At 52.8% G+C, this 14,063-nt stretch overlaps 6 protein-coding genes across 6 annotated transcripts; 3 read left to right on the forward strand and 3 right to left on the reverse strand.

Annotated features, from left to right (window-relative positions):
• Positions 1–129: 129 nt before the first annotated feature.
• P168DRAFT_288733 (putative translation elongation factor eEF-1 subunit gamma) lies at positions 130–1,946 on the forward strand. Its single transcript, XM_024836859.1, has 3 exons — positions 130–238; positions 401–602; positions 850–1,946. The coding sequence occupies exons 1-3, from the start codon at positions 209–211 to the stop codon at positions 1,851–1,853; spliced, it is 1,236 nt and encodes a 411-aa protein (XP_024695436.1). The 5' UTR covers positions 130–208; the 3' UTR covers positions 1,854–1,946.
• Positions 1,947–2,321: 375 nt separating this feature from the next.
• P168DRAFT_303099 (NIF domain protein) lies at positions 2,322–4,612 on the reverse strand (the record flags this gene model as incomplete). Its single annotated transcript, XM_024838717.1, has 2 exons — positions 2,322–4,513; positions 4,543–4,612. 2 exons carry the CDS (start codon positions 4,610–4,612, stop codon positions 2,715–2,717), a joined length of 1,869 nt encoding a protein of 622 aa, XP_024695437.1. The 3' UTR covers positions 2,322–2,714.
• Positions 4,613–5,106: 494 nt separating this feature from the next.
• Positions 5,107–6,310, forward strand: rrp36 (putative pre-rRNA processing protein). The gene has a single exon (XM_024836860.1). The coding sequence runs from the start codon at positions 5,136–5,138 to the stop codon at positions 6,198–6,200; it is 1,065 nt and encodes a 354-aa protein (XP_024695438.1). The 5' UTR covers positions 5,107–5,135; the 3' UTR covers positions 6,201–6,310.
• Positions 6,311–7,137: 827 nt separating this feature from the next.
• On the reverse strand, positions 7,138–8,598 carry P168DRAFT_231576 (uncharacterized protein; the record flags this gene model as incomplete). The annotated part of the gene is made up of 2 exons (XM_024833290.1): positions 7,138–8,341; positions 8,408–8,598. 2 exons carry the CDS (start codon positions 8,596–8,598, stop codon positions 7,138–7,140), a joined length of 1,395 nt encoding a protein of 464 aa, XP_024695439.1.
• A 2,943-nt stretch (positions 8,599–11,541) lies between these two features.
• On the forward strand, positions 11,542–12,828 carry P168DRAFT_303102 (DNA-directed RNA polymerase core subunit RPC19). The gene is made up of 5 exons (XM_024838718.1): positions 11,542–11,605; positions 11,666–12,025; positions 12,130–12,221; positions 12,309–12,385; positions 12,474–12,828. Exons 2-5 carry the CDS (start codon positions 11,897–11,899, stop codon positions 12,605–12,607), a joined length of 432 nt encoding a protein of 143 aa, XP_024695440.1. The 5' UTR covers positions 11,542–11,605; positions 11,666–11,896; the 3' UTR covers positions 12,608–12,828.
• Positions 12,829–12,903: 75 nt separating this feature from the next.
• Positions 12,904–13,903, reverse strand: P168DRAFT_303103 (putative NADH-ubiquinone oxidoreductase B14 subunit). The gene is made up of 4 exons (XM_024838719.1): positions 13,774–13,903; positions 13,623–13,684; positions 13,271–13,417; positions 12,904–13,148 (listed from the first exon to the last, which is right to left on the reverse strand). Exons 1-4 carry the CDS (start codon positions 13,814–13,816, stop codon positions 13,029–13,031), a joined length of 372 nt encoding a protein of 123 aa, XP_024695441.1. The 5' UTR covers positions 13,817–13,903; the 3' UTR covers positions 12,904–13,028.
• Between the last annotated feature and the right edge of the window lie 160 nt (positions 13,904–14,063).

The raw sequence follows: 14,063 nt of genomic DNA on the forward strand, positions 1-14,063 counted from the left end.
GGCTGGATGGAGCTCGGCGATCCTGAGGTTTTTCGACGCACGGTCACGTGCGCGGACAAACACGGCTCCGGGCCCCGAAGCGGCGCCAACGCTGATTCGCACAAATTTCCTCCAACCCCTCGATCCATTTTTTTTTCTCTTTTTCTTCTTCTTCTTCTCTTCTTCATCTCTCTTTCTCTTCACAATCCTTCCTCCTCTCTCTTTCACAATGGCCTTTGGAAAGCTTTACGGTCTTCCCGTATGTCCATCCCTTTCGTTTCCCTGAACTAAGGGCTTGTTTCTTTATCTTTGCTTTGGTCTCTACATGATGGATCGAGAGGGGCTCGATCGGTCATTGTGGGAGGCACATGGCTCTCGTCTGCATAGTCAACCAGGCGTCAGAACTGACGGTTGGTAACAGGACAACCCTCGCACCATCGCGATCCTCGTCGCTGCCAAGAGCAACGATGTTGATCTCGAGTTGGTGAAGACCGAGGCTGACTCGACTGCCGCCTTCAACAAGTCGGCCGAGTTCACCAAGCTGAGCCCTCTGGGCAAGGTCCCTGCTTTCGAGGGTGCCAACGGCTACTCTCTGTCTGAGGCCATTGCCATTGCTGTGTATGGTATGTATATCAGTGTTGATTTTTTATTTCTGATTGCGTATCCCCCTCTTAAAATGATGAGCAAATTTTTTTATTCAAGTTATCCCTGGCAGAACAACAGTGTTGACTACCCAAACTCTGATTCACATTTTTCTCCAATCTGAATTAACCCTAAAGCGGGGTAATTTAGATTGGAGAAGAATTTTCAAGTTTTATTTTTACATTTTTTCTCGCTTTTTTTTTTGGCCAAATTTGCTGACCATCAAAGTCACCTCGCAGAATGAGAAGACTACCCTGCTCGGCAAGACCAAGCAGGATTATGCCTCCATCCTCCGTTGGTTGTCCTATGCCAACTCCGAGGTCCTCTCCAAGCTCGGTGGCTGGTACCGCCCTCTCATGGGCAAGGACTCCTACAACAAGAAGAACGTTGATGATGCCGCCAAGGCTTCTCTGAAGGCTATCGGTGTTCTCAACACCCACCTCACTGCCAACACCTACCTCGTTGGCGAGCGTATCACCCTGGCTGATATCTTCGCCGCGGCTCTCCTGACCCGTGCCTTCGCCACCGTTCTGGACAAGAAGTTCCGCTCCGAGAACCCTGCCGTCACCCGGTGGTTCCAGACTATCGTCAACCAGCCCGCCTTCAAGGCCGTGGTTGAGAAGCCCGTCCTCGTCGAGGAGACCATCAAGTACACTCCCCCCAAGAAGGAGGAGAAGCCCAAGGAGGCCAAGCCTGCTGCTGCCCCCGCCCCGGCCGCTGAGAAGCCCGCCGAGGAGAAGAAGGCCAAGCACCCTCTGGAGGCCCTGGGCAAGCCCACCTTCGTTCTCGATGAGTGGAAGCGTTGCTACTCCAACGAGGACACTCGCCCCGCCGCGCTGCCCTGGTTCTGGGCCAACTACAAGCCCGAGGAGTTCTCCCTGTGGAGCGTCAACTACAAGTACGACAACGAGCTGAAGCTGACCTTCATGGCCAACAACCTGATCGGCGGCTTCCACGCTCGTCTCGAGGCCTCGCGCAAGTACCTGTTCGGTGCCCAGTCCGTCTTCGGCACCAACTACGACTGCGCCATCCGCGGTGTCTTCCTGGTCCGCGGCCAGGAGGCCCTCCCGGCGTTCGACGTCGCTCCCGACTGGGAGAGCTACGACTTCGTGAAGCTCGACCACACCAAGGAGGAGGACCGCAAGCTCATTGAGGACATGTGGGCCTGGGACACCAACATCACCCTGAACGACAAGGAGTACCCCTGGGTTGACGGCCACGTCTTCAAATAAATGTCTGTTGTGATCGTAACCACATCCTGATGGATGATGATCCCCTCCCTCTCGCCGGGCCCGTCCACTTCAAGTCAACTGGACGGAGCGGGGTAAACCCTTCCCGCCCGGCCCTGCCCTCCCCGGTTTTTAATGTCTATGCTTATGTGGAACGGTTTACGTGCTTTCATTCGTCAAACCCCCTTTTTTCTCTTGCAAAAATTATCTTCTCGTCATGCCACGTTTACGATTTGAGATGCTGGATAATAGCTATAGCTAACTATTCGCAACGAAGAATGGCACTTGCTGCCACCCCTCAGGGGAACAAACCTTACTATGGACAGTAGTAGTTAAATACCAACTTAGTAGATAATAGATACCCAATTATATCATCTGGAACTACGGAGTACTCGCGGGACTTCCACCATACCACGCCTCTCCCAAGAAAAAAAGAGATCTCTGAAATTGAATTGGATGGATTGAATCGTCCTAGTCAAAACCTGGGTATATCACAATACAAGGAAAGACATCCACCCATTGAATGATAATAAAAGCGACGACAGCAAATAAAACAACCAATCAACCTGTCCACCACAAGAAAACAAGAATAACAACAAGTAGAAAGGATAGAAAAGAAAACACCATCTATCATCATTATCTATCATTCTATGCGGAATGATAGGTAAAGAAGGGGATAAAACAAAAAGAAACCATGATTTGTCCCATCCATCCATCCATCCATCCATCCATCCATCCATCCCATACCATAGTTACCAAACCATATGTACAGAAGAACAAAGTAGGTAGTAGTATGCCAAAGAAGCACAATATCAACAAATCGGTTGTAAAAAAGAAGAAAAGAAAAAGTCAATGTACTCTAATCTAAACATTCAGCGACTCCTCTAGTCGATCTAGAAGGTAATTGTCGGATTTAGTAGATGGGGCTGGGGAGGGCGAGCGCGTGTTGTGGGGTGGTGAGCTAGTTGTGGTAGTCGTGGTGTTTGTTGATGGAGGTGTGGTGGTCGTAGTGGTGGGTTGGGAGATGGATCTGGGGGTGAAGGACGGTGCTGCTGGGTTCACTTTCTTGGTGTCTATGTTTTTGTCTGTGCTGGTATTTTCTTCAAGAGAAGCAGAACAAGGGATAGAGACTCCACCATCGTCTCGCGACGATGATTCAGTAACAGTAGCGGGAGTAGCAGTCCCGCCACTCGCCCCGGGTGCGGCGGCCGACGGAACAGCGTCGGGATTCCGATCGGCTCTCCTCGCCTTCTTCCGCGCGACTTTCACCTGCTTCTGCGCCTTGCGCCTTTCGACGCGAAGCTGGTTGCGAAGCTGGTCTTCATCTGTAACAGGCGGCGGCGGCTGCAGCGGGTCGTCCGAGGAGGGGTAGACGCCCAGATCGAGGACCGTCTTGACGTCGTCTGACAACTTCGAGTTCCACAGTCTGAGAGCTTTGCTGACGTCGTCGTACTTTGACAGTGCCTCGAGGCGATCCAGCACCTTGGGGAAGATGTCTTCGTCGCCGGCACCAGGGGGGTTCGTGAATTCCGGGATCTCGAGGATGTTGTAGGGCTCGCTGAGGGCTTTGAGCTTGCTGTCGTCGATTAAGATCGTGTTGGTCTGGTTCCAGGGGCGTCTGGCGCGGCCGGGGTATTTGGCTTGGATGGACTCGTTGGCCCAGACGGTTTGGAGCGTCTTGTAGACTTGGAGCTTGGAGCCGTATTGCTTGGGTGTGAGGCCGAATTTGTCCCGGCCCCATTCGGCGACTAGGGCTTTGCGCTTTTTTCCTGGGAAGAGCTGCTGGCAGATTGCGTTTACTGTTTCCGGGCGAGAGCTGGACCAGATCATGACTTTGTATTTGGACATTAAGGTTTCGAGGAAGTTCTCTAGACCCGCTCTGCTGGCGAAGTTGGGGGGCATTCGGCGGTGTTTTCGGCAGATAAGGGTCCCGTTTAGGTCGAGAATGACGAGGAGGGGCCGGAAGCGAGCTTTGCTCTTCTGAGGGGGGAGAGCAGACTGGGCGAGGTATGCCTCTGTGGCTGATGGAGGGGATACAGGGGAGTGTGATCGTCTTCGCTGCGCGTTGGCGGATTTGCGCCCAGGCCCACCCGGGGTACTGGCTGCTGCAGGACCAGCTGCTGCAAAGGCCGTAGGGTCCATGTGGAAGGGGGACGGTGTGTTCCACATGGCCGGTGTGGGTGTCATGTTCAGGAAGGGCGGTGGCGGCGGGAATGGTAGAAAGTTCGCAGGATTGCTGTAGTCACTCCACTGCGGCATGTTGGCTGAGCCGGGTGCTTGTTGGCCGGCAGGGAGCTGGTTCTGTAGGGCTTGCTGTCCCGGCATACCCTGAGACTGAAACTGTCCTTGGAAGTCCATCATGTTGGGCAACATGGGGAACATGGGAAAGGCGTTCAGATCCGGAAATCCCATAGAAGCGCCTTGATTGGACGTGTTCGGATCGTAGGCCGAGGCAAACGACTGCGGCATCGCAGCCGGTCCCTGCGACCCTCCCATACTCGATACAGAGGACTGTGCCGCTGCATCCAAGCCCCGGGCATCGCGCCCATATTGCGTTTCTTGTTGGGGTTTCTCGGGGCGGCCTTGTCTGATTGTTTCTGAGAGCCTGAGTTCCAGCGCGTTTGGTATGGTCGCCATGCGCCATCGGATGTTTGATGGTTGCTCTGCGCTGCGTTGTCACCGCCACTCTTACCCCCATTTGTGATATTCTGGGGTTGCCCCCCCGGCTGGGGGGGACCGGTGCGACGCTTCTTCCTCGGCATGGAGGCGTGTGAGAAACGAGAAACGTTTACGGGGGTCGAAACGAATGGATCAGATAGAAACTAGCGAAGTGATCAGAATTCAACCTGTGAAACTAACACTTAAAGACACAGAAGGATCCACTAAATACCTTGTAGAAATCACCCGGCGGAGTCCAACGGGGGGACGACGATCTCGTGAACGAGAGTAAAGAAGAACAACAGACCGAACTAGGGCGATGGCCCCATGACATTACAGTCCGCATAGAAAGGATGAGACCATCGATCCGACCCAGCAGGGAGATATCGCGAGAGAATGGGAAGAAACAAGAAGACGATTTGCGACGATGGCGAAAAAGATCCAAATAAATCCGCGACAAAACGGTTATCAGCCAATCACGGACTGACCGCCGTGGACACCGCCTTGCTGGTCGGGCAGAATTATCCGTTTCGGTTTTCTTTTTTCTGATTTTTAGTTGAAGTCTCAACTAGCTGGTTTATTTTTTCCCACCACCACTGCTCGATACACTGGGAAACATCAATCGGCATGGCAATTTCAGATCTACTCAACCGGCGCATGCAAGCGCGGCCAGACGATGACGAAGAAGTTTACTCAGAAGGCTCAGGCAGCGAAAACAGCGCCAATGGATCAGACTCAGACGACTCCGACAACTCCGATAACTCCGACAATGCACCCTCAGCATCAGACATGGAGTCAGATCTAGGCGAAGAAGACGAGGAATCCGACGATGCCTCCGAAGACTCCTCTCCCCCCAAAGAAGAAGACGACTTCCAGTCCTCCCTCAACAACATCTCCTTCGGCGCCCTAGCCAAAGCCCAAGCCTCCCTAGGCCCTAAAAACAAACGCACCAAGCAGACCGCAGAAGCAGGGAAAAGTGAAGACTCCCCACTAGACGACATCCGGGCGCGCATCCGCGAAGCGCGCGAGCAGAAACGCACCGCTTCCTCCTCATCGTCAACAAAAGGCAAATATGACTCGGAGAAGAAGCAGCAGCCCTCCCGCTCCTCGAAACACGCCCCCGCAGTGCAGACCTCCAAGCGGGCCGTCTCGCGCAAACGCACCGTCGTCGAGCCGCCCGCTATCCAAAAGTCGCGCGACCCGCGTTTCGACCCCACCGTTCTCAGCCAGGGCGGCGGGCAGCATAACCCCGAGGCTGCGCTCAAGGCGTACGCCTTCCTAGACGAGTACCGCTCTGCGGAGCTGAAGGAGATGAAGGAGAAGTTCCGGCGGACGAAGAATCCGGCGGAGAAGGAGGCCCTGCAGCGGAGTATTCGGTCGGCGGCGGATCGGGAGCGCGCGATTGCGAACCGCCGGCGCGAGAAGGATGTTGTTGCTGAGCATAAGAAGCGCGAGAAGCAGCTTATTCGTGAGGGCAAGAAGAGTAATCCTTACTTCTTGAAGAATTCGGAGATGAAGAAGCAGGTTTTGCTCAAGAAGTATGATAATATGAACTCGAAGGAGAGGACGAAGGCGTTGGAGCGCAGACGCAAGAAGGTCGCTTCTAAGGAGAGGAAGCAGATGCCTATGGATCGGAGGGGGTTGGATGATGGGGGTGCTGAGGAGCCTAGGAAACGGCGACGTATGGATTAGTTTGAGCCTGTGTGTTGTCTTTTGAACGTTATTGCTTTTATTTACCATCGAGGTATCGCTTTTATTTACCCTTGAGATATCTGTCTATATCTACGATCAACAAATACCAGAATCTACATATCGAGTAGTGTTGAACAATGTAAGACCGTAGGCCAAGCCACTTTCACATTAAGTATTGAGATAGCGCAGCTCCAAATGTTCGAATATTAGGCAAGCAAACCAGACATCATTGAATGGTGACGCTATATCCAAAAAGAAAGAGAAAGAGAAGCCGAGTAAAAATCAACAAACCATTGGTATCGCAACCGGGAATCAACAAAACAAATCGCCAATAAAAGAGAAGAAAAGTAAAAGAAAAAAGAAGAAGAGAAGAGAAGAGAAGAGGAAGGGAAAAAAGAGGCAAGAAGTAGATAAGGAAAAGATGGTAAGGAGGGACTCAAAAGCAAGAAAACATCAACAACATCAAGTCAACATGGGTCTCAACATAACATGTCCTCAGACAAGGTAGTAGTAAATGGCATGAGCTGAACGCCTGGAAGATCGAGGCGGACAAAGATGAAAACAGGGACAAAGAAGATAAAATAGAGCATTAGCCCTTGACCTTGCATGGGGTAAGAAGTGAAGCACCAGAAATCGAACGAAAACTCAAAGAAAATCCATAGATGTAGCTTGTTCATGCTCTTCATATACGCAATTGTAGTTGCATATTCATCAGCCCCCGATGGTTGGTCACTCCTGTCATTGGGCAAGGCGATCATTCCTCCCCCCGTCAAACGGCGGATGATGACCCCCCACGTCGGGAGTAATTCCGCCCAATATGAGAGATATGGACCATTGGTGCGAATATCAGATTCCAGTAAAGGACATTGGTCACGCCCCAATGTCTGTCAATGTACGATGGGGTAATGTTTGCGGCCGGCACATGGGGAGACTGCGTCTAGGAATGGAAGAGATCCCATGCGCGGGAGCACAGGCCGAGGAACTCTTCTTTCTTCTTCCGCTGCGTCTCGGGAGAATCGCGGCCGGCTCCAAAGGGCCCGTACGAGGCGCTCGGGGGCGGCCCCAAGGCGGGGTTCGTTCGATGGAGCTCCGGGCCGTGGCCCAGCGGGGGGCTTCCGTTGTCCCGCTCGTATTCGCTGCGGGGGCGACGACGCCCCGTTCCCTCGTGGGCGAACAGCATCGGGTGCGGAGCGGGGGCAGACGGATGCGTCCCCATGGGTGCCTCTGGGTGCGTCGGAGCCGACTTGCCCAGGCGCGGGGAGGGTGGCGTCGGAGGCTGATGTCCCCCGTAGTGGACAATGCGCGGCAGCAAATCCTCCCGGCCCCCGGAGAGTTCCTGGACGGCCTCTTCGGCTGAACGGTACTCGCGCGGTCGGTGAGAGGGGGGCTGGGGGACCCCCGTGCTGGATATCCGGGGGGAGGGCAACGCGGCCAACGATTTCGGGTCGGAGGAGTTGGAGGCGGAGGTGGAGGGGTAATACGGCGCCCGGGTCACCTCCCGGTCCCGCGCACCCAGGGTCTCCGATCCAAAGACATCGGCGAGCGGGGGCAGGCGGTTGTTCGTCTGGTTGGCGGGGACATGATGGATATGGGAGGTGGAGGCCAGGGTCGGGCTCTGGTTGACGACGTGGCGCGTCAACGGCTGGGCCTGGTGTCGGCCGGTAAAGGTCTGGTTCAACGGGGCGGATTGAATGACACGCTCACTGGCGAACTGGGTGGCCGAGGGGGGCACGATCGACAAGCCCGGCGGGCGTTTCTTGGAGGCCGTCTTGGGCGGGCCGAGCACGTGTGCGAAGCCCTCGGAGCCATCATCCTTGGCCGACCGCTGCAGGCGCGACTCGATGATGGAGCGCTGCTGATCCCGGACGGACAGGCTCCGCTGCAATTGCTCTCGCATGATGGGATCGTGGGTTTGGAAACCGGGGGACAGACAAGCAATGCCCACTTGATGCATATTGACGCCTTCTCGGGCGGTCATGGGGCCTCCGGGGGCACGAGCGGACAGCCGATCGGAATTGGGAAGGCTAGTGGAGAGATCTAAGCGACGGGGACGCGGACGGGAGTTTTGTGACTGGATGGCGGGCGAGGAGGGGGGTTCTTTCTTGACGAAGACCTTGGAGCCATGACTACCATTCTGCAACCTAGCGGACGAGACAGACGTTAGTTTCGGCACCCGGAAACGGGGAGAGGAATCTTCAATAACTTACGACGGCGAGCTTTGGTTCTTCCCCGTGGGGGAACTCTTGGTCGACGAACCGTCGTGCGAGCCGCCAGACGGTCGGGGCGGCGTAGTGGTCACCGTCGGTGCCAGTGTTGGGCACGTCCTCGGACTCGGATCACGGGTCATATGCGGCGAGGATAACGGGGCAGCCGTCGCGGGCGCAACAGCTGTGGACATGACGATGAAGGGGGGGGTATCGAGATATGAAGACGGTGGGGTCGTCCACCAACGTTGTGCCAACGGCGTTGACAGCGAGGATGGTTTTCGTTCGGGTTGAGAGTCGGGGATTGGGGGCCGTGTGGTGGAAGTTCAGAACCTGACAGAGGACGCAAAAAACCGACCAGTGCCTGGATGACTGGATTATATTGATTCCCCCCGTTTTTCTTTTTCTTTTTCTTCTTCTTTTTCTTCTTCTCTTCTCACGGAGCCACCAGATTGGGAGTCTCCGGTGGCCGCACCAGCGTTCCAACCGATTGTTTTGTGGAGTGGAATCAATAGACGCCCAAACAAGCTTCTCGGTGACAGGCGCTCAATTTGCGACGAACATCGGCCGATCACACCGAAATCCAGTCGAAAGTGGATTTATTTCCCAAGCTCGGCGGAGCGGTTATGGGGGAGGGGGGGGGGGAGAGAGAGAGAGGGGTGGAGGAGAAGGTCCGATTAGGAGAAGGAGGGGCGAGGTGAAGGGTGAGCTTCAAGACCGTGACGAACCACCAGCGGCTAGAAAAGTCCAAAAAGAAACAAAGGAAGAAAGAAAAAAAAGAAGGATCGAGACCAAGGAGGGACGAGTGAGGTCTAAATCAAGCGCACAACAAAGAAAAGACAGGCCGACAGGGAGAGAGAGAGGTGGCACAATTGCCAGGAAGTTGTTGGTTAGAGAGAGGAAGACGAGTGGTCGGAGCGGTTTGTAGTGGGCGGCTAAGTGTGATCATCACAGTTTGGGGATTGTTCTTGATCGTTTGATATCTGATATCTTGATATCTTCCCCTGTATATATATCTATATATATCTCTCTCTCGAACAGAATATATATATATGTATATAGATAGATTTGAATCTCGAGAGATAGATAGGTAGATAGATGTTGAATACTCAGTCCATATATATAAAGAAGAATTAATAGACTTGACACGTCCCCAGTGTGACCAGACCAGAAACCAAGTGGATCCCCCCGTCGAACCAGATCAAATCATCAATCTATTAGACACTAGTCGCGTTAGTGCCAGAAATGAAACCCAACATGAGACGGCATCAACTCCTGACCAGCCGCGGATCCATTGATTGGCACGGGTCTGAGAGGCTGAGACATGGTCTGTTTCCATTCTCTTGACCTTTCTTCCTGTTTCTTCAACTGCTGAGTGAGGATTGACAAGATTGATGTTGTCCAGCGTTTCATTAAGGTTTCCCACGCGATCCAGCACGAGTCTTCAGAATCTTCATCTGGAGAGAAGAAATGAAAGATTCATCCCTCACTTATTATAGAACAAACCACCGTTTCTCCACGTCCGCTCCAACCATGGAACCATCTGCTCCAGAAAGATTCTGGAGATGCCTGACCCAGAGATCAGATTGATTACCACAACTTATTCTTAGCACAGGTGGAGCAGGGGGAAATCAAAGATTCACCGCGGAGACCTAGTACAATTTCCGCCCCCCGTCCTGGCCCTCCTGGGTCAGGTCAAGTCACCCTGGGTCATGGCCAAGGTTCGAGTCTCATGTCGAGTGTCATCCATGAATTTCTGATTGTCCTTGTCCGGGTGGACCCGTGGACCTTGCAAATTAGAATCAGGGAAACGAGGAGTCGGAGGATCCTGCTGGAACGAACCACTAGTTTGTGGGTCCTTTCTCCCCCTGCTCCGGACAGGGTTCTTGTTGATTGGCTTGAGTGGTGGTGGTCCAGCTGTCGGGGGATTTTGTGCCTGTCTGTCTTTCTCACAGCAATCATGGAAACGAAAAAAAATCAATAGAAAGTAAAAAAAGAAAAGAAAGAATGCTTTAGCAAACTGTCAATCGGTGGCAATGTATGGCTGCCATGTTTTTCATCAGCGGGAGATTGCGGACAGCTCGCTCCTCTCAGCTCCCAATCAAGGGACATGTTCTGTCTCCTTTCGGATACACTGTCGTTCAATGCAGCGTGTCATGGGAGATACACCGTAGACTCTTCACCTGACCCTCAGTGGACTGTCTCTGATCGACTCCGTCCGACCTTCGATCGTAGTCCTGTGCATCGTACACTATACTGTACCTTAGTACACTTCGATGGACAATACGATTCATGAAAGTCACGGCGAATGACGTTGTTCATGTCCACGTCCACTGTTGTAGATCGTACTATCAACTTCTCCATCCCATCCAACCACCCCCAATCAAACTCGTCCAGCATGTAATTATAGCATCTAGCGCCGATTGTCATTTCCACCATTCTGCCTCCCATCTTCTGGGTATCCAATATTGCCGTGCGCCGAGTCCAGACTGCAAGCTAATCCCCAGCACGGACTGCCATCAATGATTTGACCAGGATCTCTCGGGCCCTGACTGCTGGTGGTCTTTGCGTCCAGCATGCGATGCTGGTCGATCGCAATCAGTCTGTTGCCGACGCTAGCGATTCCATTCGGTCTGGTTTGCTGCTTCGACACCTCGGATGGAGGTGAAGAGACCGGGGATCTTCTGGTAGACTGTTCCTGGAGTCATGCTTGCGATCTGGAAGAACGACTTGCTGGCTACCGCACCATGGCGATTCATCCACAAAGGACCCCGTGGAGGCATCCTGCATTGATTGAGACCTCCTCACGTCCTCCTCCGTACATAGATGTCTTGAGCTAGATATGCAATCCACCTTGCGATCGACAACTGCCCAGATTGAACTGGGGAATTAACTTCCACACTCCACTTCATAGATATTGCAGGATAGTAATATGTACGAGCAATACCTTCATCTTCCATGTCCTCACTTGAGATAGTACCTGTCTACCTACTAAGTAAATATGAGAGCAGTATCGCTCAATCCGACTCACCGCCTAACACCGCCGCCAATCCCCGAAGGCGGTGAGCCCAACCCAGCTTCCTATCGATAACCGTTTTTCGGGATTTTTTTTTCTCGCTCGGCGTGAACATTTGCGACGATCTTATAGCTTTACCTTTCCAATCCAACACATTGCTCTCGGGATCAACTCAATAAGAGAAGGTCAGTATTTTGATAGAAAGAAAAACAAAAACGCAACACCTTCTAACCCCGTGCAAACAGATTCAACCCGCCTCAACCCCACCCCGACATCAAGACAAGACGAACTTTTCCCCTCCTCCACCCCAAGCACGCACCGTCGCATCCACCGTGGGTGTCCGAATCAGAATAATCCTCCGCTGGTAGACACCACCGGCTTGTCCCCCTTGCCCCGTCAAAGCGACTCCGTCTCCTCGCCGTGTAACAACATCTTTCTCCCTCGTGCGACAAGTTTAGACCCCGAACACGATCACAATGCCGGGCTCCGTTCACTCCCAGGACCAGGACCAGGACCAGTCCATGATGGACGCTGCTCCTCAGGATCAGGAGCAGCAGATCGACCAGGAAGATGAGTTGGAGTTGGAAGAGAAGCGCATTGTTGTGGTTCGTCCTGTCCCTCTTTCCCCGGAGTTCTCGCTTTCTTGAACTTATTCTCATTTCTTGCTTCGTCCACATGTCACGGACTTGACTGACCTGGTTTGATACAGCTGCCTGGTGCTACTGAGACTGCGGCGTCGTTCCAGTTTGAGGGAGAGGGCCATACGTTGGGTAATTCTTTAAGATATGCCATTATGAAGAAGTACGTCTTGCCTGTACTCCGGGGCACAAACGCCTACATAGTCAGAGGGGGAAAGAAAAGAGAGACAGACGCTAACACATACTGCAGCCCCCAAGTCGAATTCTGCGGCTACACCATCCCCCACCCCTCGGAGAGTAAAATGAACCTCCGAATTCAAACCTACGGTAAGATAACTACACCTCTGCCCTTCCCCCCCGAAAGACACAAAAGAAAGAAAAAAGAAAAGAAATGAATGTCTAACGGCAGATACAGACACCACCAACGCCATCGAGGCCCTCGAGAAAGGCCTGGAGTCCTTGATGGATCTATGTGACGTTGTTACGGAGAAATTCACCTCCGCGCGCGATTCGTTCAACGCTGCCGAGGCGGATAAGATGAGCTCGTGATGTTGACGTGCTTGTAGATAAATTATCTTGTTTTTCTTCTTCTTCTTTCTTGTTCACTTGAACTTTTCCCACTTTTTGTTTTTATGACATGTGATGTTGTTTCTGGCGTTGTGTATAGAAAAGCTGCATTTGTCTCTTTTTCTCTGGGGGGCTATATATTTTGCTTCTTCATTTTCTTTTTTCCTTCCTATATATGTGCCTGATAATACGATCTGAGTTCCATAGCATGGAAGAAACATGATTCCACAACTTAAACCCTATCATCGCAACTACGTAAGACGAAAACGAAAGCAAGACGGAAACCGAAAGCCGACGTTAGCTATTTTAAACAGTATATACATAACACACTCTATCAGAGTCGTCCCTCTCCCTGGAAACGTAAACGATGCAAAGATGAAAAACACACAAAGGAAATCAGAACTCAATTGCGGCCCTCCAAGAACCCCGAGATGAAGTTGGGGGGTAGGCGGGCGCCCGGGTCCTCCTCTGGCCGGAAGTACTTCATGACGTGCGAGAGCTGCTTCCAGAAGTTGAGGGTTTCCTATAACAGTAGCAAGTTAGAACAAATGTGAACCGGGGTAAGGAAGGTGGAGTATTCTCAGGTATCAGATGCCTGATAGTATCCCCACCCAAGTAAACGGATGATCCTGACGGACTACGAACCTGGAACTCGGCGTGACTCTGGAAGAGCAGCACATCCACCACCTTCAGCTGGCTCACGTAGCGGTGCTTCTCGAATTCCTGGCGGATCTTGGTGCGGATGGCGGAGACGGGGATGTTCAGAGAGTACATGGTCTGGATCTCAGGGGACTGTAGCATAGTGGGCCACCCTCGGCGGCTTGAAAGTCAGTCTATCCATTCTATTCCACGAATTGACCACTCCCTAGAGCTTGTTTTCCCCCTCTCTCCCCCGGGCGTTCCATCCGGATATCGAATTTGAACAAGACGACAGGTCAACCCGGACGAAGGGGGACTAGCTCCAGGGAGATAGTAGGTCGATAATCGGACTACTGACCGCTCTGAGCCATTCTCTGTAGTTCTTGAGGACACGGAACCGGGCATCGGACCAGTTCACAGCTGTTGGAGAGCACGCATGGTTAGCTCGGTTTTCGTCCATTGAGATCGCAGCAATTTCTAAGGTCGTCTCAGAGTGGGCTGGAACGTACAGGAGCGCGTGCGCTGGGCGAGGAAGGTCGGGTTGATCGTCATCTTGAAATATTCCCAGGGTCAATTGCTACCACAGACACAATTGACAACTATCACGGCGGGGGGTTTAGGCGCGAGGAAGAGGAGAAGGTGGGAGTGACGATGGGAAATGGAACGGGCACGGTCGCTGGTGGAGGTCGGAGTGGCATCCTGCACGCTGGCTCACCGCCTGCCGCTTTGGAAAAAGTTTCATTCCGTCTTTGCGGTTGGCGCTTATCTTTTTTCCTCCATTTTTCTAAGCTGTTTTATT

The sequence above is a fragment of the Aspergillus campestris genome (genome assembly GCF_002847485.1).
Source record: "Aspergillus campestris IBT 28561 chromosome Unknown P168scaffold_3, whole genome shotgun sequence".
Classification (NCBI taxonomy): Eukaryota; Fungi; Ascomycota; class Eurotiomycetes; order Eurotiales; family Aspergillaceae; genus Aspergillus; species Aspergillus campestris.

What these genes read in the sequence shown, in the direction of transcription:
- P168DRAFT_303103 (XM_024838719.1), bottom strand. Translation starts at nt 13,816, where the DNA reads ATGACGATCAACCCGACCTTCCTCGCCCAGCGCACGCGCTCCT. An exon ending in CGCCCAGCGCACGCGCTCCT is followed by an intron (nt 13,685 to 13,773) that starts GTACGTTCCAGC and finishes GCTCTCCAACAG; the next exon opens with CTGTGAACTGGTCCGATGCC. An exon ending in AGAGTCACGCCGAGTTCCAG is followed by an intron (nt 13,149 to 13,270) that starts GTTCGTAGTCCG and finishes CTACTGTTATAG; the next exon opens with GAAACCCTCAACTTCTGGAA.
- rrp36 (XM_024836860.1), top strand. Translation starts at nt 5,136, where the DNA reads ATGGCAATTTCAGATCTACTCAACCGGCGCATGCAAGCGCGGCCAGAC.
- P168DRAFT_288733 (XM_024836859.1), top strand. Translation starts at nt 209, where the DNA reads ATGGCCTTTGGAAAGCTTTACGGTCTTCCC. An exon ending in GAAAGCTTTACGGTCTTCCC is followed by an intron (nt 239 to 400) that starts GTATGTCCATCC and finishes GGTTGGTAACAG; the next exon opens with GACAACCCTCGCACCATCGC. An exon ending in CATTGCCATTGCTGTGTATG is followed by an intron (nt 603 to 849) that starts GTATGTATATCA and finishes TGACCATCAAAG; the next exon opens with TCACCTCGCAGAATGAGAAG.
- P168DRAFT_303102 (XM_024838718.1), top strand. Translation starts at nt 11,897, where the DNA reads ATGCCGGGCTCCGTTCACTCCCAGGACCAGGACCAGGACCAGTCCATG. An exon ending in AAGAGAAGCGCATTGTTGTG is followed by an intron (nt 12,026 to 12,129) that starts GTTCGTCCTGTC and finishes GGTTTGATACAG; the next exon opens with CTGCCTGGTGCTACTGAGAC. An exon ending in AGATATGCCATTATGAAGAA is followed by an intron (nt 12,222 to 12,308) that starts GTACGTCTTGCC and finishes CACATACTGCAG; the next exon opens with CCCCCAAGTCGAATTCTGCG.